This window comes from Belonocnema kinseyi, chromosome 1 (genome assembly GCF_010883055.1).
Source record: "Belonocnema kinseyi isolate 2016_QV_RU_SX_M_011 chromosome 1, B_treatae_v1, whole genome shotgun sequence".
NCBI lineage: Eukaryota > Metazoa > Arthropoda > Insecta > Hymenoptera > Cynipidae > Belonocnema > Belonocnema kinseyi.
Genome location: NC_046657.1, coordinates 172,367,407 through 172,392,978, shown reverse-complemented (window position 1 = coordinate 172,392,978; position 25,572 = coordinate 172,367,407). Strand labels below are relative to the sequence as shown.

The 25,572-nt window shown below is 26.0% G+C and overlaps 1 protein-coding gene across 2 annotated transcripts in view; it reads right to left on the bottom strand.

Annotated features, from left to right (window-relative positions):
- The window catches only part of LOC117172426 (histone acetyltransferase KAT2A-like), a 40,928-nt gene extending 24,634 nt beyond the window's left edge, over positions 1 to 16,294 (bottom strand). Inside the window, exons 1-3 of one of the 2 annotated variants that reach the window (XM_033360361.1) lie at positions 16,199 to 16,213; positions 11,958 to 12,065; positions 1,136 to 3,090 (exon numbers count right to left, since the gene is read on the bottom strand). In XM_033360361.1, coding sequence (XP_033216252.1) covers positions 1,136 to 3,068 — 1,933 coding nt within the window. In that variant the 5' untranslated portion in view covers positions 3,069 to 3,090; positions 11,958 to 12,065; positions 16,199 to 16,213. Of the gene's footprint in view, positions 1 to 1,135; positions 3,091 to 11,957; positions 12,066 to 16,198 lie in introns of both variants that reach the window. The other variant, XM_033360352.1, reaches the window with a different exon arrangement.
- Positions 16,295 to 25,572: the final 9,278 nt, after the last annotated feature.

The following is a 25,572-nucleotide window of genomic DNA, read 5'->3' as shown; positions in this document are numbered from 1 at the left end:
ATATATAGACAATATATAGAATGAAAATTATAATTAATAATTTTAGAATTAGTGGAAAATATATGAAACCGTAATATAAATTACTCATCGACTTATATTTGTAATATTTATTAAAACAACCAAGCTTTGCAAAGTTATAAATGTAAAAATGTTTTAATTTGGCAATTTACTTTCAATCCAAATGGTTCTTGTTCAAGCTAAGCTTACCATCAGTGCGCCTCGAAGGTGTGCCGAGAGTTGCTTACAGTGCTCCAAGTGGCTCTTGGCAAACTATATCGATTGGTGCTTTCTACGGGGAGCGGTGGGTAGAGGGGAAGTGACTTTTTTTCGCCGGACGCGCCGTCTATATTTATGGCAGGCAACTAAGCCCGCACCGCATATACGTTTATAATATCTTTGGTCACGCGTTGCTGTAGCTCAGTTATAGTACGTTCAATTTATATTATACTAAACTTGGCGCCATCTATTGGCTATTTATCCAACCTAGATAACGTGATATATTGAAGTGTCGGTCCACAAAATAACTTACACCGACATCTGTTAAAAAATTATGAAGTACGCAAATAAAAACATTTAATTTGCAAATAAAAAAATATTGAGGTAATTAAATTACATAAAAGGTATCCTATCCTTCAAGTTGGATTATACAAAATTGCATCAAAATCGGTTAAGTAGTTTCGGAGTTTAGTGGTGACAAACATGGTGACACGGGATTTTTATTTATATAGCTATATTAATGTTTCAAATATATTAAATTATATTTAAATCCAGCTACAGTCAAACCTGGATTTAATAACAATTTTGAGACTGTGCATGACATTAAATCCAGAGTCTCGGAACTATTTTGTCTCTCTCCTGTTTCTCTCTGTTTTGTGACGCTCGAGTGAGCAACACACATCCTTCCGTTATGCCGCTCACCCATCCCCACCGCGCGGCGTCCATTCTCGGAAACACTAAATCCAGGTTTGAATGTATTTTATTTTTTGATATTTCGACTGGAAAACTTAGGGATTTAAATCGTTTCATCTTAAACTTAACCTAATATTTGCATGAATTTTATTCTAAGAAATATATTACCTTATTTTCGTGAAAAATCCAAATAAAATCCAAAAATAGCGAAAAATCTTCAATTTACCTGGAATTGCCTCAACCGGAATTCCTCGAACTCCCTCCTTGAAGCAAGTCAACCCAGGATGAATTTTCTGTATCTCCTGATGCTTCTGCTGAATCAGCTTCTTAATAATATCCTTCTGCTTCCTAATCACCGCCGAGAATTCCGTATAAACAATCTTCGGATTCAGTTCGCAATGCATCAGAGTCGCATCCTCATAATCCTTGATATACCCCTGATAAACTAGCCTCGGCAGTTTAATATTCTTGCTGAATCCCTGCTTCTTGAAGTACCCAATTGCGTACTTATCCGCAAAGGTCAAAAAGTGCAAAATATTCTTCCTGATGTGATAGTCCTTGAGCATATTCATCAGATGCGTTCCATATCCCTTCACCTGTTCCTGACTGGTCACCGCGCAGAAAACAATCTCCGTGAATCCCTGCGAGGGGAACATCCGGAAACAAATTCCCCCGATCGGCCTTCCACTCTTGATCAGTGCAAGCGTCTTGTGCTTCGGATCAAAGACAAACTGCGAAATATACTCCTTAGGCATTTTAGGAAGCTGTTGACAAAAGACGTTGTGCAGCCCGATCAGCCAGAGCATCGTCTGCTTCGATACCGGCTGCGTCAAACTATTGCCGACCACATGGAACTCAATCACTTTTCTGCTCTCCTCCATCTTCGCGGTCTCATCCCTCGGCACATTCGTCGAGAAGACCGCATCCGGTCCACACATATAGTTCGGATCGTCGATCCTCGCGACAATTTCCGCGATAATATCACCCGGAAGATCCTCGAACGGCTCCTCGTTTCGCTTCTTCTTCGCGTCAATTCTCACCTCGCCTCTCTTGTCGAGTGGCCTCTTCAAGCCACAACTCTCCCCGGATGTGTACAATCTCTCGAAATCCCGCTGATCCCCGTCATCGAAACTCTGCAGATGCGAGGGCGGCGCCTGATTGAACTCGGGACTCCAGATAAGCGAACTCTCCGAGTAGAGTTCTTCCTCGAGCATCGAGAGAAATCGCGGAAAGTGGGTGAAGACGAAGACGCGTTTCTCCGGCGACATTCTGTCCCGCTCGCTGTGACACTTGTCCATCAGTTGTCGACAAACGGATTTGAAGACGGCGCGGAGAAGAGTCCGGCCGAAAACGCGGGTCGTGTCGTAGTGCGGCAGAGAGTCGCAGAAGGCCGGCACCTGACAGAAAACGAGCCAGCGGGTGTAGTTGATTTTGTAGGCGGGAGCCTCATCAGCAGGAATTGTGTTGCGCAAGGCGCTCGGGGTTTCGAAGTTCCAGTGGTTCAGACAATGGAGGAACATCTTGGCGAGGTCGTGCATTACTTGCCACTCCTGATGAGACAGGTGGCCGAATTTCAGAACGACAAAGTTCGTCACGGCTTTTTCGATGCTCGTTCGCTCGAAAGGGGGCTGACCTAGAGGTCCTTCAATCGCGGGTTTGCTACGCGAGAGGATCGCCTTGCGGAGGAGCTTGCAGAGGTAGTAGTAGACCTTTTTCGTGTCCGGGTCTTTCTCGCTGTGCATGCTCATGAAAATGTTGTCGACGTCGACCACCATTCCGAGGAGTTTGTTGATTTCGTCGTCGCTCTCCTGCAGGAGGTGGTAGACGTGTTTCTCGAGAGGGTGAGAACAGGAGCGACACGGGTCGGAGAAGGTGGCGACGGTGCCGATGGAGGAATCGGTTTTTGGGGATTTGACAATGGGTTGATTGACGCGCCAACCGATGCATTTACAGGCATCTTCCTGACAGGCACAGTAGTTGGCGAGTTTTATCAATTTTTTTGACTGGGGCCAGGCGAAAACTTGCTGTTTTCGTTGCTGAATTCGGCGCTGGTTGCTTTGCCGACTTGCCTGCTCTCCAACTCGAGAGGAGTTTGAATCGGGGGTGGAGTTGGGAGGCAGTTGGGGAATAGAGGCCTGCTCTCGGGTGTCTTCTGACATTTTCCCTGGTTGGGTTCCGTTCCTGATTTTAAATTTAAAGGGAAAAGCATTTAGGAAACGCTTTTTTTAATGATTATTTGAAGGGTTTGCGGTCGAAACATGTTAACTGACATATACAGATATTATACACGGCGAAGGATCATTTAGCCCGCGGACCCAAACTGTAAATATCAAAAGAAGATTTTCGATAATTCGTAAAAAAATAAAATAAAAGACATTTTCCGTTTCATTGGCGGTATATTAATTGCATATAAGAAGTCTTCCATAAAATAGAAAAAAAATTACTTTAAAAAAAAGCAGTCAACAGGTTTAGACTGCGGACCTTTAATTTATTTTTGTAAATATTTATCAAACAGAATCAATTCTGATTTATCAAGACAGGGTGTTTACTCAACTAAACTACATTAATTTTTAACGAAATAGTTTAATTTTAGTTAATTATTGTTAACCAGAAAGATGAATTTAGAACTAAAAAGAATAATTTACTGCCCAAAAAGACAAATTTTCAATAAAATTTAAGAATTCAGAAAGAAAAAATTTAATTTTCGACTAGGAACGATACATTTTTAAACACCAAGTTTAATTAACTAGCAAAAAAAAACTAATTTTTGACAAAATTCAAGAATTCTCAAACAAAAAGTTAAATTTTCAACTAAAAATGATGAATTTTTTTGAATAAAAAGATTAATTTACTAGCAGGAAAGACGAATTTTCAATCAAATTCAAGAATTCTCAACCAAAAAATTGAATTTTTAAGACAGTAAGAATTTGTACCAAATTGCAAGAATCATCAGCCTAAAAGTTGAATTTTCAAATAAAAATATGAATTTTTAAAGAAAAAGATTAACTTACTAGCAAAAAGACGAATTTTTAATACAATTTAAGAATTTTAAGGCAAAAATTGGAATTTTCAACTATAAAAGATGCATTTTCAAACAAAAAGATTAACTTGGTAGGAAAAAAAGATGAATTTTCCATAATATTTAAGAATTCTGAAACAAAAAATTGAATTTTCAACTAAGAACGATACATTTTTTAACGCTAAATTTAATTCACTAGCAAAACAGACAAATTTTTGACAAAATTCAAGAATTCTCAAACAAAAAGTTAAATTTTCAACTAAAAATGATAAATTTTTTAAATAAAAGGATTAATTTACTAGCAGGAAAGACGAATTTTCAATAAAATTCGAGAATTCTCAACTAAAAAATTGAATTTTTCAGACAGTAAGAATTTTTAACAAAATCTAAGAATTTTCAACTAAAAATATGAAACTTCAAACAAAAAGATTAACTTACTAGCGAAAAAACCAAATTTGATGGAATATTTAACTGAATTAGTTGAATTTTTATCCAAAAAAATAAATTTGCAAATAAGGCAATAAATTTTCAATTGGATTACTTATATTTTTAACGAAAAAGATAAATTTTAAAACAAGAATAATAATTGTCCATCCAAAAAATACGATTTTTGAATAAAATAAATGAATTTTCAACCAAATAGTTAGTTTTTAAACTAGAAAGGGCAAGTTTTTAACGAAATAGTTAGATTTTGAATTTAAAAAAAAAACAATTTTCAAACAAAAATGGAAGTTACATTTTCAGTTTAAAAAAAATTCTAACCAAAGTTATGAATTTTTAACTAAAATAATTAATTATCTACTGGAATACTTGAATTTTCGAGAAAAAAATGAAATTTCAACTAAAATTATGAATCCTTCAACTGAAATAGTTGAATTTTCAATCGAAAAAAATTTTTTTAAATAAAATAATAAATATTCAACTGGAATACTTGAATTTTCAATCAAAAGATGAATTTTCAAACAAAAATATTAATTTTCTGCCAGATAAGATGATTTTTCAACAAAATATATGAATAATTAACGAAATAGTTCAATTTTGAACTGAAAAGATAAAAATTTTCAAACCAATAGTGGAATTTAAAACTAAATAACATTTTTTAACCATAAAGAGAATAAATAAATTTTCAGTTGCAAAAAAAAAAAAATTAAAAAAAAAACTGATGAATTTTCAACCAAAATAATTAATATTTAACTGGAATAGTTGAATTTTCAACCGAAAAAATTAATTTCTACACATAAAAAAATTTCAAAAATATATATGAATTTTAAACTAACAATGATAAATTGCCAACAAAAATTGAATAGTAAAATTTTTAGTTAAAAATACTAATTTTCAACCTAATGGATGGATTTTCAACTAAAATTATGAAATATCCAATTGGAATAGTAAAAAAAAGTGATGAATTTTCAACTAAAATTATCAATCTTCAACTGGAATAGTCGAAATTAGACCAGGAAGATGAATTTTAAATCAAGAAAATTAATTTCTACCAAAAAAGATGATTTTTCAACTAAAAATTGAATTTTCAGTTTTAAACAAAAATTATTAAAAAAGCAATTTCAAACAAAATAGTTAAAATTTTAACTGAAATAATCAAATGCTCAAAGAAAAAATTAATCTTCTTTCAAGAAAAGAAGGTTTTTCAACAAAACAGCTCAGCTTTCAACCAAATAGATTAATTTTCAATTAAAAGTATGAACCTTCAACAAAAAAAAAATTAGTTTTGAACAACAGAGTTTTAATTTTCAACTAACTAGTATTAACATTTTAATCCCAAAGAAGATTAATTCTGGACCAAATTTTGACTCAAAAACCGTTTAATTCAACCAAAAAATGGGACTTTTCAAAACGAATTGAATTTTTAATTATGAAAGAATTTTCTTTTCGATAAAAGAGATAAAATATTGTCAACAAACTAGTAAATTTCGAAGAAAATATATGCAGTTTCAACGAAATACTTGAAATTTTCAAATTAAAATAATCAATGTTTAACCAATAATAAAATATTTATATTTTTAGTTAAAAAAATTAATTTCAAATCGAAAAAACGAATTTTCAACGAAATAGTTACATAAAACAAATATAAAGCTACTTTTACAAATGAAGAATCATTGTTATTCTATTTTATAACATAATTAAAAATAAAAATTTAGCACGACGCGTAAAAATTCCGAAAAACGCTAAAATTGTTCAAATATTGTCAATAGTCTTCTTAATTTAATTTTTTTTTTTAACTTAAAGCAAATATTGTCCTTTTTTTAATCATAAAAAATGGACTTTTTTTGTTTCATGATGAAGTTTTTAGGCTATTAGTCTAAAAATTTATCAAGCTTTTTTGTGCCGAATTTCTAAAAATAAAACCAAGAATCCAATAACTAAATTTGGAAAAAAAACCATGAAATTTACCCGTTGAAAAAAAATTAAGAAAAACAATTTTTGCTGCTAAAATAGAAAAAAAAATTATTGGAATGTTACAAATTTTTATCTGAATTATTTTTCAACTTTTTCAAATTAATATTCATAAAACAATTTATTTTAGTTGTTATAAAAATTTGTTTACACATTTTAAACTCATTACAATTGTTTCTAAAGATTGCAATATTTTTTGTTATTCTGAAATTAGTTGAAAAAAAAACATTAAAAAATTTCAACAAAATAATGAGTCAAAATATGAAATGAAATCTTCCTTTTAACGCAAATGAATGATAAAATTTATTTTCAATAATATTAATAAAATAATTCATTAAAGGTATTGTAAAAAAAATTAATTTCTCACAATTGTTTTTAAAGATCGGAATCTTTTTGTTCACTTTCAAAATAATTGATAAAGTGTGGCACTTTGAAATAATTTTTAATTTAAACGAGAGAAAATCAGTAAAATATGCAATTAAACTTTTTTTTTTAGCGCAAAATATCAGTAACATGAATTTTCAATAATATTAATAAAATAAGTTATTGAAGATGTTATAAAAAAATTAAAAAACAGCTTAAATTAATTACAATTGTTTTTAATCGTATTATTTATAATATAAAACGTTGAAAAAATATTCAACATTTGTAACCATACATATTTGTTAACATAATTAATTTTGTAAATGCCTTATAGCGAAAAAAAAGTAAATTATTTTCTAGCTTTCAAAAGAAATTTAAATCTTATATTCGTGTGAAAGTTTCAAATAACTTTTTTATTTAAAAAATTAAACTTTAAGAGTAAATAAAAAAAGTTTTTAAAACATATCAAACGGTTTCCTAAAATTTCGAAAAAGAGTTTACATTATTTAAAAAAATGTTATAATTTCATAAGGTTACAACCTAAAAACAAATAAAAAATCGAGTCAGTTCAAGAAATAGTAGAATAAAAGATATTCAAATTGAATTTGAAAATTTAAAAGATTTTTAGAAATTTAGATTTTTAAAGATTTCAAATTTAAACTTTAGGAGCTTTGAAATAATTTCGAAAGTTTTCAAGTGAATCAAAAAATTTCTTGAAAAATTTAGAAGATTTTAGGGCAATTTTTCTAAATTTTGAATATTTAAAAATTTTGAGAAAAATTAGAATCATTTACAAATATTTGCAGTAATTTAAGACGTTTTAAAGAAATGATAAAAATTAAAAAACTGAGAAATATTTTTGAAAATGTATCAAATACTTCTTGAATCCTTCAGAAACTTCTAAAAGTCCTAAACATCTTTTAAAAAGACTCAAATTTTTATAATATTTTGTAAAATGCTATAAAATAAAAAAATTCTTCAAAATCTTCTACATTTTTTAAAAATATGAATTTAAAAACAAACTAAGAATACTCATTTACTCGTTTTTAATTCTCAGAAATTAATTTCAACATGAATTTATTATATTTATATAATAATTATATTTATTATATTGTAAAACAGTGATATAAGAAAATTATTTGTTTATCACTATATTTAAAAGTGTTTGAATATATAAATTGACCGAATTATAAAATAAATCAATTTTGCGATTAACATAAATATTTATATCACTGAAATTTTAAATTGCCAAAAATATTAATTAAATTATTAATTAACTACTAATTAAATTGTTAGCCTTATTTATAATGTCATAAATATCTCATAAATTAATAATCTATTAACTATGTTCCACAGTTCTAAATTTCGGGAATTGAAATATCTGTGAGGAATGAATGTGAATTTTAGTTTCAGATGTTTATAAATTCAGAAATCCATTTTTTGTAAATTAAAAATCTTTTTCTTATTTGAAATTTTATAATTCGGTAATAATTTATATTTTCGGCCATTTTTTTTTTTTCATTCATTTGTGTTCCTAGGAAAAATTGTACAAAAAGAATTTGAAAGACTTTAACACTATTTTTTTAATTTTGCAAAACAAAAATAAGAAATTCCGAAAAAGTTTGAATAATTTTTAGAAATTGTAAAGTTTAGAAGGCCTGACAAGATTAGAAAAAGAATAGAAAAATTTTCCTTATATTCGTGTGAAAATTTGAAATAATTTTTTATTTTGAAAAATGAACTTTAGAAGAAAAGTGAAAGTGTTTTAACATAACAAACGATTTCCTAAAATTTCTGAAAATAGTTTACAAGATTTAAAAGCAAAATGTTTTAACTTGGTAACAATACAAAATAAAAACGAACAAAAATCGGATAATTTCAATAAATATTTAGTAGAATTGAAAATAATGTCGAAAATTTTCCATACAATATACAAATTTTCTTCAAATTTATGGAAAAATTTAGAAGATTTTAAGGTAATTAAAAACAAACATTGAATGATTTTTTAAAAGGTTTAAATTTTTTTATTTAATTGTAATAGAAAGCAATATTTTATGATTTGCCATATTCTTGTTTGTAATATAAAGATATAATAATTATATTTATTTTTAAAATAAATGATTTGTTAAATTCGCATAAATATTTCTATTCCTGAAATTTAAGTTTGACGAAATTTAAAATTGACAAAAATAATTAATAAATGATGAATTAATGATTAATTTAATTGTTTGCTTTATTTATAATTCTATCAATAGCTCATACATTAATAATAAATTAACTATGTTCAGCAGTTCTAAATTTCGACAATTGAAATATTTGTGGGAATTTAATAATTCCTTTATTTTAAAATTCTGTCTCAAAGTCGGTGAATTTTAGTTTTGGATATTTTTTAATTCGGCATTTGATTCTTTTGTCCATTACAAAATCTTGCCGTTATTTGAAATTTGGGGGAAAAAAGCCAGCATAACCTAATTTTTTTTGGCGAGAAATGTTAAGATGAACTTAAATTGATTGAAAAATGCAAATTGTGCAAAAATTATAATCTTAACTTAAATCTAATGATTTGTCATTTTAAAAATAACTGTTTCGGATTGTAAAGGGCCAACATAACCTGAAATTGTTAAAAAGTTCTAAATGTCCTTTGAAATATAATTTTGTTTATTAAAAATACGAATTTCCGTCAAAAAACATCATCCAACATTCATAAAAGATTAAAAATATTGTTCAAATTGTAATGACTCTTGTTTAAAAATATTAATTCTCGGTGTAAAATTCGAACACAACCTCAAATAGTTCAAAAATTATAAATCTGCTTTGAAATTTATGATTTTGGGCAATTTTATAATTTTTTTTTTAAGTCACTGGATTTAAATCCCAAGATTTATGATTCAAAAATACCATTTTCCGACTAAAAATTTGCAAATGTTCATCAAATAATAATAATTTTAGTTTCAAAATATACATTGTTGGTAAGAAAGCAACGTCGCCGAAAATGGTGAAAAAATAATTAAGTTTCTTTGAAATCTAATGATTAATTAATAAAAATTTCAATTTTGGACAAAAAACACTAATACAATCCAAAATTATTCAAGCTTGTAAATATTATTATCGAAAAAAATTCTGGATTTGAATATATTTAATTTTTTTAATTCCAATTTCAGGTTAACACACACAAAGATAATTTAAAATGTTAAAAAAATTTCAAACACTTTTTGAAATGTAACTATTTTTTATTAAAAATACCAATATCCCAAAAAATTGATTTTTTTTTTAATTAGGAAAATTGTTGAGAATTGTAAAAAAATATTCTTTCAAATCTAATATGATTTTTATTTAAAATAACCCATTTTGTGTTAAAAAAACATCTATATAAACTGAAATTGTTCAAAATAGTACAATTTTGTTTAAACTATAATTATTTTTGTTTAAAAATATCCATTTCTAGTGTAAAATGCTAAAGTAACCTAAAATTGTTTGAAAAATATTAATCTAAAACGTAATGATTTTTGTTGAAAAATATAATTTCAATTAAAAACCGTTAATAAATTTTCAAAAAGTAAACTGTTGAACAGTTTTTAGTCCTGAAAATTTAATAATTTTGTATTAAAAATACCCATTTCCGGTGTAAGATTCCAACATAACCTAAAATAGTTCAAAATTGTAAGTTTAATTTTTGATGTCAAAGTCACACGATTTTTTATAAGTCAAGCCATTTTCGATGAAAAATACTTACATGCCGTCACCAAAGTTTTTGTTATGATTATATTATTTTCGAAAAAATCTTTTTTTTTTTAATGGACTGAAATGTTTATTTATTAAACTCTTATGTAAAATTATGTGAATATTACATTTTTAACACTTATTTTCAACATTATATTCCCTTTTCCACTTTCATGGTGAAAACCATTTAAAAAACCTATAAAAATCACGGTTTTTGCTTTTATTTTATTTTTTCGTTTTCTTTTAAATTTTTTTCGTAGTAAAAAAGTGTTAAAAATGTAATATTTAAATAATTTTAAATAGCAGAGTGGCCACTATTTCAAAAATATTTGTCTCCCGGAATCAGAAAATCTTTTTCAAGAAAACTAATTTTTTAAATATGATGCTTGGAAAATTTTTGAAATAATAATAAATAATCAGTTATTTTGAATTGAAAGCGTCTTAAATTTAAAAAAAAAGTAGAACAATTTTGAACAATTTAATTATAAAAATGAGTTAAAATGTATAATTTCTAAGTCGAAATGCTAAAAAATAAAAATCTTATTCTGAATTGCAGAATCACGAAATAGAATGGTTTTTAAATTACTTTAAAATTTAAAGGAATTTAAATTGTATTGTTTATCATTAAAAGAATCATAAATTAAATGATTAAAAATTAGAAACTTTGAAATTCTGAAAAATCTTTCAAAATACTGATTTTAAATGAGAAACATTAAAAATGAAAAATTTCTAATTAGAAAAATTAAAACTTGAACGAATGCGAACTTTATTTAAAACTAAAAAATAAATTTAATGGATTAAAAATTAATAATTTTAAAATTGTTAATTATATTTTCCGAAATTCAATGGATTCAATTTTAGTTGCAAAATTCAAACCTATTAAAGGAAAAAATAAAACAATTAGCGTCCAACTTGAAATTCTCCAATAAAAATTTTTTTAAAATTTTAAGAACAATAAATATATTATTAATAATATATTTATTAATAAAAATAAAATTATTAATAAAAGTGCAGAATTTGAAATATTCTGAAAAATATAAAGAAGCTTTAAAGTAAAATTATTCTGGATTTGAACGAAATTAAAATTACAATTTTAAACAACTTTAGATTATGGTAGTGTTTTTCTATTTTTAAAAATAAAAATGCAACAATTGGATTTTCTATTTATTGAAAAAAAATATCGTACTTGCTTTTATTCTTTATTATTTTAAATAATAGATATAAAAAAGTTTGTTATCAGTATTAATTTTATATTTTAATTTCAAAATTGCGCGAGACAAAAAAAATTTGTGTATATTTTCTAGAAATTTAAATTATATAAAGAAAATCTGCAGAAATTTTAATTACCACAAGATAAATATTTTTTCTTGTTAATGAATTTCAATTTTAATCTTTAGCATCTTGTTTCCGTTGGAATAATAAAATAAGACCACTATTTCAAATATATACAAATACGGATTAAAATTGGAAATAAAAATATTTATAAAATTTTCGAATTATATATAAAACAATTTAAATATTTCAGAAAACTTACGTTTTTTTCCACAACGAAAAACTTCCCTCCAGCCGGGTTAATGAAATATTGATTTCATTGCTGGTTAGTGAACAACTATCCGCAGATAGTTGAAAATATCTCAAAATGCTGTATAATAAAATAAAAAATTAGCATCACTTTGAAATATTTCGAATATTAAAATTCAAAACGATGCAAAATTACAATTATTGACGTTATTTTGTAGTAGCAAAATGAAAACTTTTTAAAATAGGATATTTGAAACTTTAGTGTTTTTTCATTCATTTAAAATATATTTTCCTTTAATTTTAATAACACTAAAGATTTTTAATTTTAAAAAATTCCTAGATTTTAAATAATAAAGAAATAATGAAAAATGATTTAGAACACCGTTAATTTTCTCATTTATTATTAAACAAAAAACTATTTCAGCATTTAATTTTTGCTGGGAAATAAAATTTCAATGTTTTCATTGTTTTTATTTTGATATTTTATGCATTATTAATTTCAAAAAGTAATTTCCTATCAAAACTTAGATACAATACAATTATAATATTTACTTCATATTAATTCAGATTCGAAATTTTTTTAGTAAATTAAGAAATAACGATCGAATCGAAAAAATTACTGTAACATTTATTTATTGTTTTATTCTCCATGCACTTGTTTATAAAATAATAATTAAAAGTAAGAATTGGATGTAAAACACTACTTTTTATTATTGTTATGAGAATGCCTTTTGCATTTCCAATAATCAAAAAATAATAAAAATATGATTTAGAACATTGTAAAGTTGCTTATTTATTCTTTAAAAAAACTATTTTAGGATCTTACTCTCGTCAAGAAACAAACTTTTATTTTTTTTCCATGAACATTTTATGTATCATTAAATTAAAAAATTAATTTCGTATTTAAACTCAAATACAATAAAATGATAATATTTCCTTAATATAAATTCAGAATCCAAAATTGAGACTGAAAAATCCCGATAAATAAAACTTCCAACACTAAAATTTCCGAATAATAAAATTCCTGAAATGTTTATAATATTACTGAATAGGAAAATTCCCGACAGAAAACTGCCGAGAATATGAAATTCCTAAACTTAAACAATTACAATTTTTAATTAAATATTAGTTATTTATTAAAAATACGTTAATCAAATATATTTATTTTAAAAAAAATATTTTGAATGTTTAAAGTTTATAAAAATATTGCTTGAATTTAAAATAACATTAATTGAAAAAATACTTTTTGATTAGATTTTAAAAAAATGATTGTTTTATATTCAAAAAAAAATTTTAGAAACATATTTTTTAAAATTTTTGATTAGTCTATTTTTATTAAATAAACAATATTTATTAACATTTTTTAAATTCTTTATTTTCATGAATTCTATAACTTGCACATTTTCTTTTGGGAAGTTCTAAATTCAAAAATAGTACAAACTGTCGGGAATTTTACAGTTTCAGGAATTTAATTTTTCAGGATTTTTCAGTCCCGAAAAATTTACTTCTACATTTAGTGTTTTATTATCAATGCTCTTGTATATAAAATAGCAATTAAAAATTACAATTAGATACAAAACACTGTTCAACAATAAAAAAATAATAAAAATATGATTTAGAACAATATTAAGTTGTTCATTTGTTCTTAAAAAAAAACTATTTTAGGATTTAATTTTGGTTAAGAAACAAACTTTTAGTGTTTTAATTTTCGTATTTACATTTTATGTATTGTTGAATTAAAAAGTTAATTTTCCATTTAAACTTAAATGCAAAAGAATCATAATATTTACTTCAAATAAATTCAGAGTCCAAAGATATTTATAATTCTGATGACTGAAAAATTCCAAAAAATAAAACTCCCGACACTTAAAGATTTCTGAATAATAAAATTCTCGAGGAGTTTATAATAATACGGAATTTTAAAATTCCAAAATTTTCCAATAATAAAATTCCCGAATTGCAAAATTTACGAATTATAAAATTTTGGAAATCAAATTTTTTAAATAAATATTAGTTATTTATTAAAAATATGGTAATCAAATATCTTTATAAAAAAATATATATAATTTTTAATATGTAAAGTTTCTAAAATTATTATTTGAATTAAAAATAATATTAATTGAAAAAATATATTTTTGGATTAGATTAAAAAAAAGATTGTTCTAAATTCAAAAAATAATTTTAGAAACATTAGAAATATTTTTTCAAAATTTTTAATTATTATTTTTATTAAATAAATACGATTGATCAAAAAAATTTAATTCTGTAAATTCAGAAATTCGGCAATTTTCCGTCGGGAAATTTTAAATTCAATAATAGTAGAAACTGTCGAGAATTTTATCATTTGGCATTTTTATTTATTATCAATACATTATTAATACATTTTATGTATTATTAAATTACAAAAATAATATCCCACAGAAACTTAAATACCATAGAATTATAATATTCATTTCATATGAATTTAGAATCCGACAATTATTATAAATTAATTATTTTTAAATTCACTTCTAAATTTCTTTATTGTTCTATTATCAATTATTTTTATTATTATCAAACTATTTTGGGATTTTACTTAATTTATGTATTATTAAATACAAAAATTAATTTCCTATTCAAAACTCAAATACAATAAAATGATAATATTTACTGCAAATAAATTCAGAATCCAAAAATCTTTATAATTGGGACGACTGGAAAATCCCCAAAAACAAAATTTTCTACAATGCAGGATTTCCAAATAATAAAATCCCTGAAAAGTTTATAATATTACTGCATTGGAAAATTCCCGGCAGAAAATTGCAGAGAATATGAAATTCTCAAATTTAAACAATTAATTTTTTAAATAAATATTAGTTATTTATTAAAAGTACGTTAATCAAATATATTTCTTTTTATATTTTAAACGTTTTAAGTTTATAAAATTATTGTTTGAATTTAAAATAATATTATTTGAAAAAAATATATTTCTGGATTGGATTTAAAAAACAAAAGTATTTTCGTTTCAAATTAAAAAAATAATGTAAGAAATTTAAAAAATTAAATTTTTATTTTCAAATTACAGTCCTGAAAAATGTATTGTTTTATCAGCAAGAAATTTGTTAATAGAATAATAATTAAAAAAAAGAAAAATTAGATAAGAAACATTAATTTTTCTTTTTTTATTAAAATGATTTTTAAATATCAAATAATAAAAAAATGATTGAGAACAATGTTAGTTTGTTAATTTATTCTTAAAAAAACAACTATTTCAGGATTTAATTCTTGTCAAAAAACAAACACTATGTTTTAGTTTTTTTAATTAAAATATTATGATATTAAATTAAAAAATTAATTTCCAGCTAAAACTCAAATACACTAGAATTATAATATTTACTTCATATAAACTAAGAATCCAATAATTTAAAAAATGACAATTCCATTGAAAAATTTACTTCTAAATTTATTGTTTTATTATCAATGCATCTGTTTATAAAATAATAATTAAAAAGAACAATTAGAAACGAAAAACTTTTTTTTAACATGGTAATGGGAATGATTTTTGTATTTGAAATAATAGAGTCAAGAAAAAAAACTTTTAATGTTTTAATTCTCTCTATAAACATTTTATGTACCATTAAATTAACAAATTAATTTCCTTTTACTGCTGAAATGCAATAGAATTCTAATATTTACGCCATATCAATTCAGAAACAAAAAATTGCTATAATACCTAAGAAATAATTGAATCAAAAAATGTAATTTTAATTTTTTTAATGTGAATGCACTGGTTTTAAAAATAATAATTAAAAATAACAAGAAACTCTACTTTTCATTATTGTTAATCGTACTTGCGAAAGTTAACCTAAAATTTGACACTTCTGAGTTTTAAATTGTTAAATACTGTTTGAAATCTGTTAATTATCTCTAAAAGAAATTAAGTACCATTAAGAAGAATCAATGTTAGGTTTACTAATCCGACATAAACAATTAAGAGTTGATACGAAAATTTAAACTAATTTTTGTCATTCCTTCTCTCAAAATTTTTTTTCATCACAGAACCTCAAATAAACACTTTGGCATTGAGAAATCGATTAAATAAATAGCATTTTTCTCAATAAAAACATTTATCAAGAAAATGTTAGCAAGAAAAACGTAAAATTAATTTTGCAATTTTGCAAGACAGGTTATGATTGTTTTTGCGCGAAAATGTCGAATCCCGAATCAAAGTAACTGGATAAAAAATTGGTTAACAGAAAAAATATGTGTACTTACATATAAGTACAAGTTTGGACAACTTAAATATCAAAGTAATTATGTTTTTAATACTGTATAATTCAAAATAAACTAATATTTTTGACGTTTTGACGACATTGATAGCGTCAGAAAATAAACCGATTAAGAGCCGCCTGGCGTAATAAAGTGAAATTAAGATTCAGGGCCGTCTGTATTAAATTGGGAAAAATTAACCTTTGCACTCTAAATTATTTTTGGGTTAATCAAAAGAAATTTCTTGTTCACTTTTTAAAATAATTGTAAAAAATTAATAATGTTATGTATAAATTTAAAAATTGAGTATTTAAATTTAAGAAGATAAGACTAATGACCAAATATATATTATTATTTTTTCTATGAAATTAAATCGGCTGCATTTTTTACTTGATGAAAATAAACCTTTTACTTATTTTCAGTTTCATTTTCATTGTTATAAATATTTGTCAATGTTGTTCCTTTTCAGAAATGTTTGCACCCTAAACATGATTGTAATGGGATCCTTATGAGGTATTTCAGACTCGGTCAAAGATAATATCTTTGGCTCGGTGGTGGAAATCCAAGAGTTCTGCGAGCTGAGGGCCAAACAATAATACCAATTGCATGAGGCAAAACTTTATTTTATTAATAACTAAGAAAATAAAATATTTTTCACCATATGTATTTATGGATATTAATTTTTTGTTTTAAAGGATATTCAACTAAATAATAAAATCTTTACAAAAAGGGACTGATTTTATTATTTAGTTGAATAGCTTTTGAAGAATGAAAAACAATGTACAAATATGCTTATGGTGAAGATTTTTTTTCAAGTTAGTGAAAAAATAAAGTTCCGTCCCATCAAAGATATTATAATATCTTTGGTCCGATGCAATAGGTTTCATCGCTTGACCCTCGGCGTGCAGACATCTTGGATTTCCTTCGCCCAACATGAAATATCTAATTAGGTATTTTCACTTCAACCATCAGCTAACTTCACTTCGTGAAATGCTGATGGCGAACACAATGGACCAAATACATGGGATTCGGTCTAGTTTGGCCCTATTCTGCTAATATCGTCGTAAAAACTAATTTTTGTTATATAAGTATATTTGAAAAGTAGTTTTTATTTTTACGAACTATTTAATGACATAATAAAATGATAGTAATTACGAATATATCACAAAAGAAAGGATTGTCCCATGCATATGGTACTTGTTTTCCTCTCAGCATTTAACGCAGTAAAGTTAGCTGGTGGTTGAAGTGAAAATACCTAATGGGCCACGTAATTCGAATTTAAAATAAGCAAAGTATTGTTTTTAAAAGAAAATTATAAAAAATGCATGAAACAAAATATGAAACGTGAACTGTAGCTTAATAAAAAGATTAACTGCAAAGTTGGAAAGTATTATTAAAGAAGAAACGAAAGATTGTGTAGGAAGGTAAGTTTTCAACACAGCAAACAATCTACTTTACTCTTTTTTTTATAATTAAAAGTTATAAATAGCTTTACTTTGCTCACTTTGATTTCGAATTACGCGACCCCTTATGCAAGTTCGATGGCGTCTGCTAGCGAGCGGTAAACTCTCCCATTGTGAAGATATTTGATTAGGAAAATTGGGTCAAAGATATTATAATCCAAGATAAGTCACCTCACCAGCGAACCTATAATAAATTCCAAGAACTAAATAGATGCCACTGGTTAAAAAGAGATTGTTTGGCCGAGGACCAAACAATAAAACCAATTGTATAAAACATTTCATTTTTTAATAATTAAAAAAATTATTATTCTCTATATGTGTAGCTGAATATATTTTTTTTGTTATATTTTTAAGGCTATTCAATGAAATAATAAAATCGATAAACAAATTAGTAATGAATTTATTTTCTTAATTAAAAAGCTTTCAAGGAATGGAAACCAATAACCAAATACATTTATGGTCAAAAATAATTTTTTTCGGATTTATTAAATGGAAAACATGTTTAGGCCCGTGCAATTGGTATCATTGTTTGTCCCAAGGTGTACAGCCACCTTGGATTTCCCTTGCTCAACCTGAAATATATAATTGCAAAGATATTTGATGGGACACGTTATGGGTCATTCTATTTGGATCTTGTATTTCATGTTGGATGAAAGAAATCAAAAACGTCTGCAAGCCAAGGGCAAAGATATTATAAACGTAGCTGCGTTGCGGGCTTACTCAACCGCGATAAATGTAGACGGTGCGTGCGTCGAAAATTGTCAGTTCTCCTCCACCCACCGCAACCCGCATATAGCACCCATATCTCAGTAGACCCCTCGATGCGCACTTATGGTAACTTAGCTCGGACATGAACCATTTAAATTGAAAGTAAATTCCCAATTAAAATTTGTTTACATTTATAACTTTGCAAAACATGGTTACTTTATTAAATGCCAGAGATAAAAGGCCATGAGTATTTTTTATTTCGGTTTCATATATTATCTTCTAAACTGATAAATCTTTTAGTGCAATATCTGTATACAGCGATTTTAATTCGGTTTCCAAATCTCCCGCGCTCGAAATCTTGGGCCGATTGGTCAAAGGTTCCGAGACTGAGAAGACGTGCGCATATAACCAAATTCTGAAGCAAGGTTATGTTCCCCAGGATTCACCACGCATTTCAAATAAATAATTACTTACGAATAAAAGAAATGTAACACAACATTAAAATTGTTCATAAATACATTCGGGACGTGCATTAAGTACTTTCTTAAGAATTGGAGTTGGTTTTCACTAATGTAACGGTACGTGAGTGATATTTGACGTTTGACAAGTGTCAAAATCGTTTTGGACTTCGATCTGAATTAATTAAATAAAGTGAATATCTGCAGGTTGTACGCAATTAATTGGTGATAAAATCTGTTGTTTTACTTATTGAATAAAATATGGGAATCAAACGCTTCTGACTAACTGCAACGAAAATTGTAATCCGTGTGATTATAAAAATTGCAACGATGAATCAGAGATTCAATCTAATATTGAGTTACATTTTTTTTTAATTCGTAACTAATTATTTATTTGAAATGCGCGGTGAATCCTGGGGAACATAACCTTTTTTTTTTCAAAATTTGGTTATACGTATATTTTGCGCACGTCTTCTGAGTCTCGAAGCCTTTGACCAATCAGCGCAAGATCTCGAGCGCGGAAGATTTGGAAACCGAATTAAAATCGCCTATGTAGTACTTTTTTGCATTCACAAATGCAAGACGGGTTGCTCTATGACTACAAAGTAAACGTCCTTGCTGTATATATGTAGTTTCTCTAGATAGAGTTTACATGACAGTCGAGGAATTTAAAAGAGATAGGGTTTAAAACAGAAATTTGTACATTAGAGTATGAAGTTGATTAGCTTTTATATTGTTTTAAATGGAGTACAAACTGAATTAAAATTGAATATTGTAGGCAGCAGATTTTAAATGTATATATTTCTAATTTAATTATCTTCGAAAGAAATGAAAGGTTTAGAATGTACCGCCTCTCCAATGAACTACAAATGTTTTAATTTTTACATTCTCATCATTTATAATTGAGAAAGTATTAGAATTATCCAAAATTTGACATCACACTTTTTCAACGGATCTCTACGTTTCGAGACCCTCTGAATCCGAAAATCAGGTTTTCACGATGGCGTCTGTCTGTCGGTCCATCCGTCCGTCCGTCCGGCCGTCGCTCCGTAAACACGAAACTTGAAAAAATGAACGGATCATATCCGTCTTTGGGACACTTTTTTTTTCCTAAAAGAAAGGACGAGTTCGTTAACTAGCCATTTTTGATAAAAATCCAAAAGTGAGCGCATTTTGACAAATTTTTAAACCACTTTTTTCTGAATTTGAAAATTCTATGCACGGATATTTATAGTATTAAAAAGAAAAAACAATTGATCCTTATGACTTTTTTTGATGAAAAGAAAATTCCCAGAGTTATAGCATTTTCAAATTTTTTTTAATCGAACGAAAATCAAAATCTTAAGCCAGAAAACGCACGATATGAAAAAGGTAAAAAGAAGAAAAACATTTATTTTTGAAAGTCCTCTAAGATTATCATAACAAAATTTTGGATTTTCTTGAAAAATCTAAAATTAAAATTTTTATTGCATAAAAAATAATGAATAATCAAAAATTCCAATTTGTGGACAAACTATGTAGGATACGAGAAAAACTGAATCAACAAAAATTGTTGTCCAAAAAAAGATCTACAATTTCGTTTAGAATCGCTTCTTGATAGGATGCGTAATTTTTATTTTATTTGTGAAAAAATAAATTGAAAATAAAAAGATAAAATTAAAATGTGTGGAAAAACGACCTTTTTCAAAACTCTAATCTACAAACATTTCAGTATATAACATTTTGAAATTTTTCTCTTTTCTAAATTTCGATCTAAAGCTTTACAAAATTTCAAGAGATTTCCAAGGGTTTTAAAAATTTAAGGATGTTTTAAAAGATTTGAAATATTTTAGGGTATTTTTAAAATTTCAAGGAATTTTCAAGAGCCTTAAATAATTTTAAGAAATATCAATAGATTTTTAGGAATTTTAAATATTTGAGGATGCTTTGAAAGATGTCAAGGAATTTTCCATTTATTTATATAATTCACAGGAATTTCAAAGAATGAAGACATTTTGAAAGGATTATTAAAAAAAAATCCAAAGTACTTTAGAAATATTAAAAAAATGTTCTAGGTATTTCAAAAGATTAAAAAAATTTGCGAGAATTTTAAATGATTTCAAGGAATTTTAAATTGATTAAAGTAATTTGATATGAGATTTTAAAGGGTTTGATATATTTCAGGATATTTTAACAGATTCCAAGGAATTTTTAATTGATTTCAATAATTTCGAATGAGATTTTAAAGGAGTTGAAACATTTCAGGATTTCAAGAAATTTCATTTTAAACAAGATTTTAAAGGATTTTAAACATTTAAGGATGTTTTCAAAGATAACACGGAATTTTCATTCTATTTTTATAATTTTAAGGAACTTAAAAGAATTTTAAAGAAGTACTTTAAAAATCTTTTAAAAATAGGTCAAGTTATGTCAAAATATTTTGGTTGTGTTGCAGTATTTAAGAGTATTTTAAAATGTTACAAGGAATTTTCAATTGATTAAGGTACTTTAATATGAGATTTTGAAAGATTTAATATATTTTAGGATATTTTAATAGATTCCAAAGAATTTTGAATTGATTTCAATAATTTAGCATGAAATTGTATAAGATTTGTAATATTTTAGTGTATTTTTAAAATGTCACGAAATTTTCAAGAGCTTTGAAAATTTTCAAGAGATTTTAAAAGATTTTAAAAGATTATAAATATTGGAGGATATTCAAGAAGATGTTGATGAATTTTTAATTCATTTTTATAATTTAAAGAAATTTTAAAGAATTTTAACAATATAAGCAGAGTTATTTAAAATAATTTCAAAGTACTTTAGAAATCTTGAAAAGGTGTCAAGGTGTTTCAAAAAAATTTAAAGGTTTCGAGATATTTGCGAGTATTTTAAAAGGTTCTAAGGAATTTTCAATTGATTACACTAATATTATATGAGATTTCAAAGGATTTGATATATCTTAGGATATTTTAATAGATTCCAAAGAATTGTCGAATTATTTCAATAATTTAGTACAAAATTTTAAAGAATTTTAAATATTTTAGGGTATTTTAAAAATTGCAAGAAATTTTCAAGAGCTTTGAAAAATTTCAAGAGATTTTAAAGGATTTTAAACATTTTAGGATGTTTCAAAACGTTCCAACGAATTTTCAAATAATTTCAATAATTTAAAGCAATTTCAAAGTATCCTAACGATTTTTTCAAATTTTCTGGTTGAAAGTGGAACTACTTTCTTAAAAAAATTTTTTATGATTTATCGACTTAGTTAAAGTAGTATACAATTCAGCTTTTTGAATGAGAATTTAACTATTTGTTTAAAAATTAAACTATTATGTTGAAAAAATTAAAAAAAAATTTTTTAATCTATGTATTTTATTCAAAGTTTATTTTTTTGGAGAAAACTAATTGCTTTAGTTGAAATTTTAACTATTTCTTTTAAAAGTTAGTCGGCTCGTCATTATTATTAATATAATATTTTATAATTATAATATTAACATTAATACTATATATATAATAGTAATAATATCCATATTATATACACCTGAAAAACATAAGCTCAAATCGACGCATACATGAATTTAAGAATCACGCGAAACATTAAAATCGCCTATTTCTTTTAAATGCGGATCGAGATATAAATAGAACACGGCAGCTTTCTTATCGGCAATCATTGTGCAGCAGAAGACCTAAGAAAACCGAAGCTCAAGTCGTGCATTGTCGGCTTAAACGCGAACTTACAGTGGTAATCATGCACCTTCTGTTTTGTGAATCCCAAACGGTAGGTACGGTGGGGTTACATTTCTAGCTCGATCTGCAGCTCTGAATAATTTTATCAATTATATTACAATTGAAAGAATAACTGAATAAGCTTTCTAACATTTTCGTGCCTATAATATTGTTAAGGACAGTTAAATTACATCTAAAATCAATAAAAGATTTTGTTTACACAAGCTTTCTCAGCAGTGAGACATTCTCGGGGCCCTTCATACTACAGATATGGCTCTGATTCTCACAAGCGGTGAAAGAAACTCCTAGTGAGTATATAAAGGCCGTTCGAATATTGACATTCAGCGTGCGAAACTGCGGTAGTCCGTTAGCGTATACAGCGTTATATGTGGTAGTATTAAGTTAGTTTAGTATAGGTTTGCGTATAAGCCATTAAGTCGGGTATGCTGCAAAAATATATGTATGGATGTGTGTGTATATGCATAGAAGCGTAGGTGTGGGTTGAGCTTGTGACGCTATGAATAATTTTTGTTTTTGTTTCCTTTCTTCTCGAGTTTCTTCGACTGTCGCTGCGACTTTCGTCTACTGGATTAGAAATTTGATACCGCTGTTTATTTAAAGTCTGCAATTAACATTTTTTTATTCTTCTGAAATGTTTCATAATTTCCAGATAATTATTGATCACATTCTTCAATAAGGAGGTTTCAAAACTTTATTCGACTTCTTCTCGTATCCGAGTCTAATACACAAAGTCGACGAATTTTTAAGCGACTAATTCTTTCCGTCTATATTTTCAACTAAAATATGTTATCCAGAAACATGTTATTTTTCAGTTATTGTTATTTTAAATTTAAACAATAATTTTCTAAAATTCTAAACGTTAGAATAGTTTTTTCTTTTGTGTAAATATTTGATTATTTCAAGAAAAAAAAAATACAAAAATTTATCAAATACAAATTTTTTCAGCATTGGTTGATCTCGAAATTTCTTTCTACTTTCTTTTTTTTTTGAATTAAAAAATTATATTTTTCGAGAAAACTTTCTTTAACATTGTTTAAAAAGACTGTCCAGAAAACTTGGCCCGAGCTTCAGATCTGAAAAAATTGAGTGATACATGTAAAGTTCTTAAATCCCTGTGAATTTAAGTTCAGGTTATATAACCGATAATAGGACAAAATTTAGGAAAATTTGAAAGAATTTAAGAGAATTTAAGAATTTATGACTTCTAACAATATTTTTATTGTTCAGGTTATATCAGCGGTTGAATATAAATTATTTTCTAGCTCAGACATATTCAGGAATTGCAGTGTTTCATATACAAATTAAAAATTTTCAAATGTATTAGATTATTTCAAACAAACAAAAAAAGTTTTTTCTACTTTAAAAGATAACTCTTTAACAAAATACTGGAATTTTCAACAAAATAATGGAATTTTAACATAATAGTAAAATATTCAACCTAAAAAGACAAATTAACAACGAAAAAGTGTCATAGTTTATATTTTAATAAAAAAAGAAGGAAATTTATTATTATAATTTATTTAAAAAATATTAAATTTATCTTAAAGTAGAAGAATTTTTTATTACAAAAAAGTTAAGTTTTTATTCTAAAAAAGATTCCAGTTAACTCAGTAACATCAAAAATTGAATTTTTGAAACAAAATGTTCAATCCAAAAAGACGAATTGTTAACAAAATAGTTAAATCCTGTACCAAATAGTTGCATTTTCATTTAAAAAATATCAATTTTGTACTAAAACAGATGAATTTGTAATAAAAAACAAATCTTTGTTAGAAGTGAAACTTTCATCTAGAAAATATATCAGTTCATTTTTCAACGCCAAAATATAAATTTTAAACAAAAAGTAAATTTTCTACGAAATAGTTAAGTTTTAAAGAAAATAGTATAGTAGCTTAATTTCTAACTAAACAGTTGCATTTTTATCAAAAAAAGATTTAATTTCTGCTAAAGCAGGTAAACTTTAAAATAAAAAAGACAAACTTTCAAAAAAAGAGTTGAGTTTTCAACCGAAAAGTTAAAGAAAAAATTCGATTTTTTATTATTTAAAATAAATTCTGAGATTCTCATAAATTCTCAGAGAATTTATTTCTTGGTAATATTCTCATTCTCGTTGCCGTTCTCAAAGTAATATAACCGGCTCAGAACATACACCGCGTACGGCATCTACGTTTATAATATCTGTAGCCAAGGGCCTAACAATGAAAACAATTGCATAGGACAAATCTAATTTTTTTTAATAACTTTAAAAAAAATTAATTTTCTCTATATTTAAAATTAATTAAAATTATTTATTAAATTTATTTATTTAAATAGCTTATTAAAAATTAAAATTACCAAAACACACTTATAGCGAAAAATAATTTTTTTCCAAGTTACAAAAATAAATTAAATTTCGTCCCATGCAGTTGGTATTATTATTTGGCCCTCGGCGTGCAGACATCTTGTCAGCTGACGTCAAAACATGAAATACCGATAGATAATTTCTCCACATTTTTCTTTATTATATGTTATAGATGCTTATTTTTATTTTTATATATCGTATTTCATATTCTATTTTCGTCTTGTACCTAATAATTACTTGTGGTTCGTTTTTACAATTATTTATATAATATATATTGATATTATTTAAGTTATGATTACATGCAGCGAAATATTAATATTATGTATTATTAATGATTAATAATACTATTTGTACAAAATGTTCAGTATAAAATATAAATAGCTGGATTTTTCGGTACGAATAGACACTGTCATTTAAGGGCATGTGACACAGCTAAATACCTATATTACCGATCACAGTTTTTCAGTTCACTGAATGTTCTTTTGAACTTAAGAACTTTTTTTGTAAATAAAATATCGAGCTGAAACTTTGGGAAATGTATTAGAGTACAATAAAGTACGTTTACGTACTGCATTTTGATAGGAACTTCACTGAAAATTATTTCATCTTTTTTCTGAACCTCAAAATTGTTTGAACGTTCGAACTTTTTTTATACATGAAATATCGGTCTCAAACTTTGAG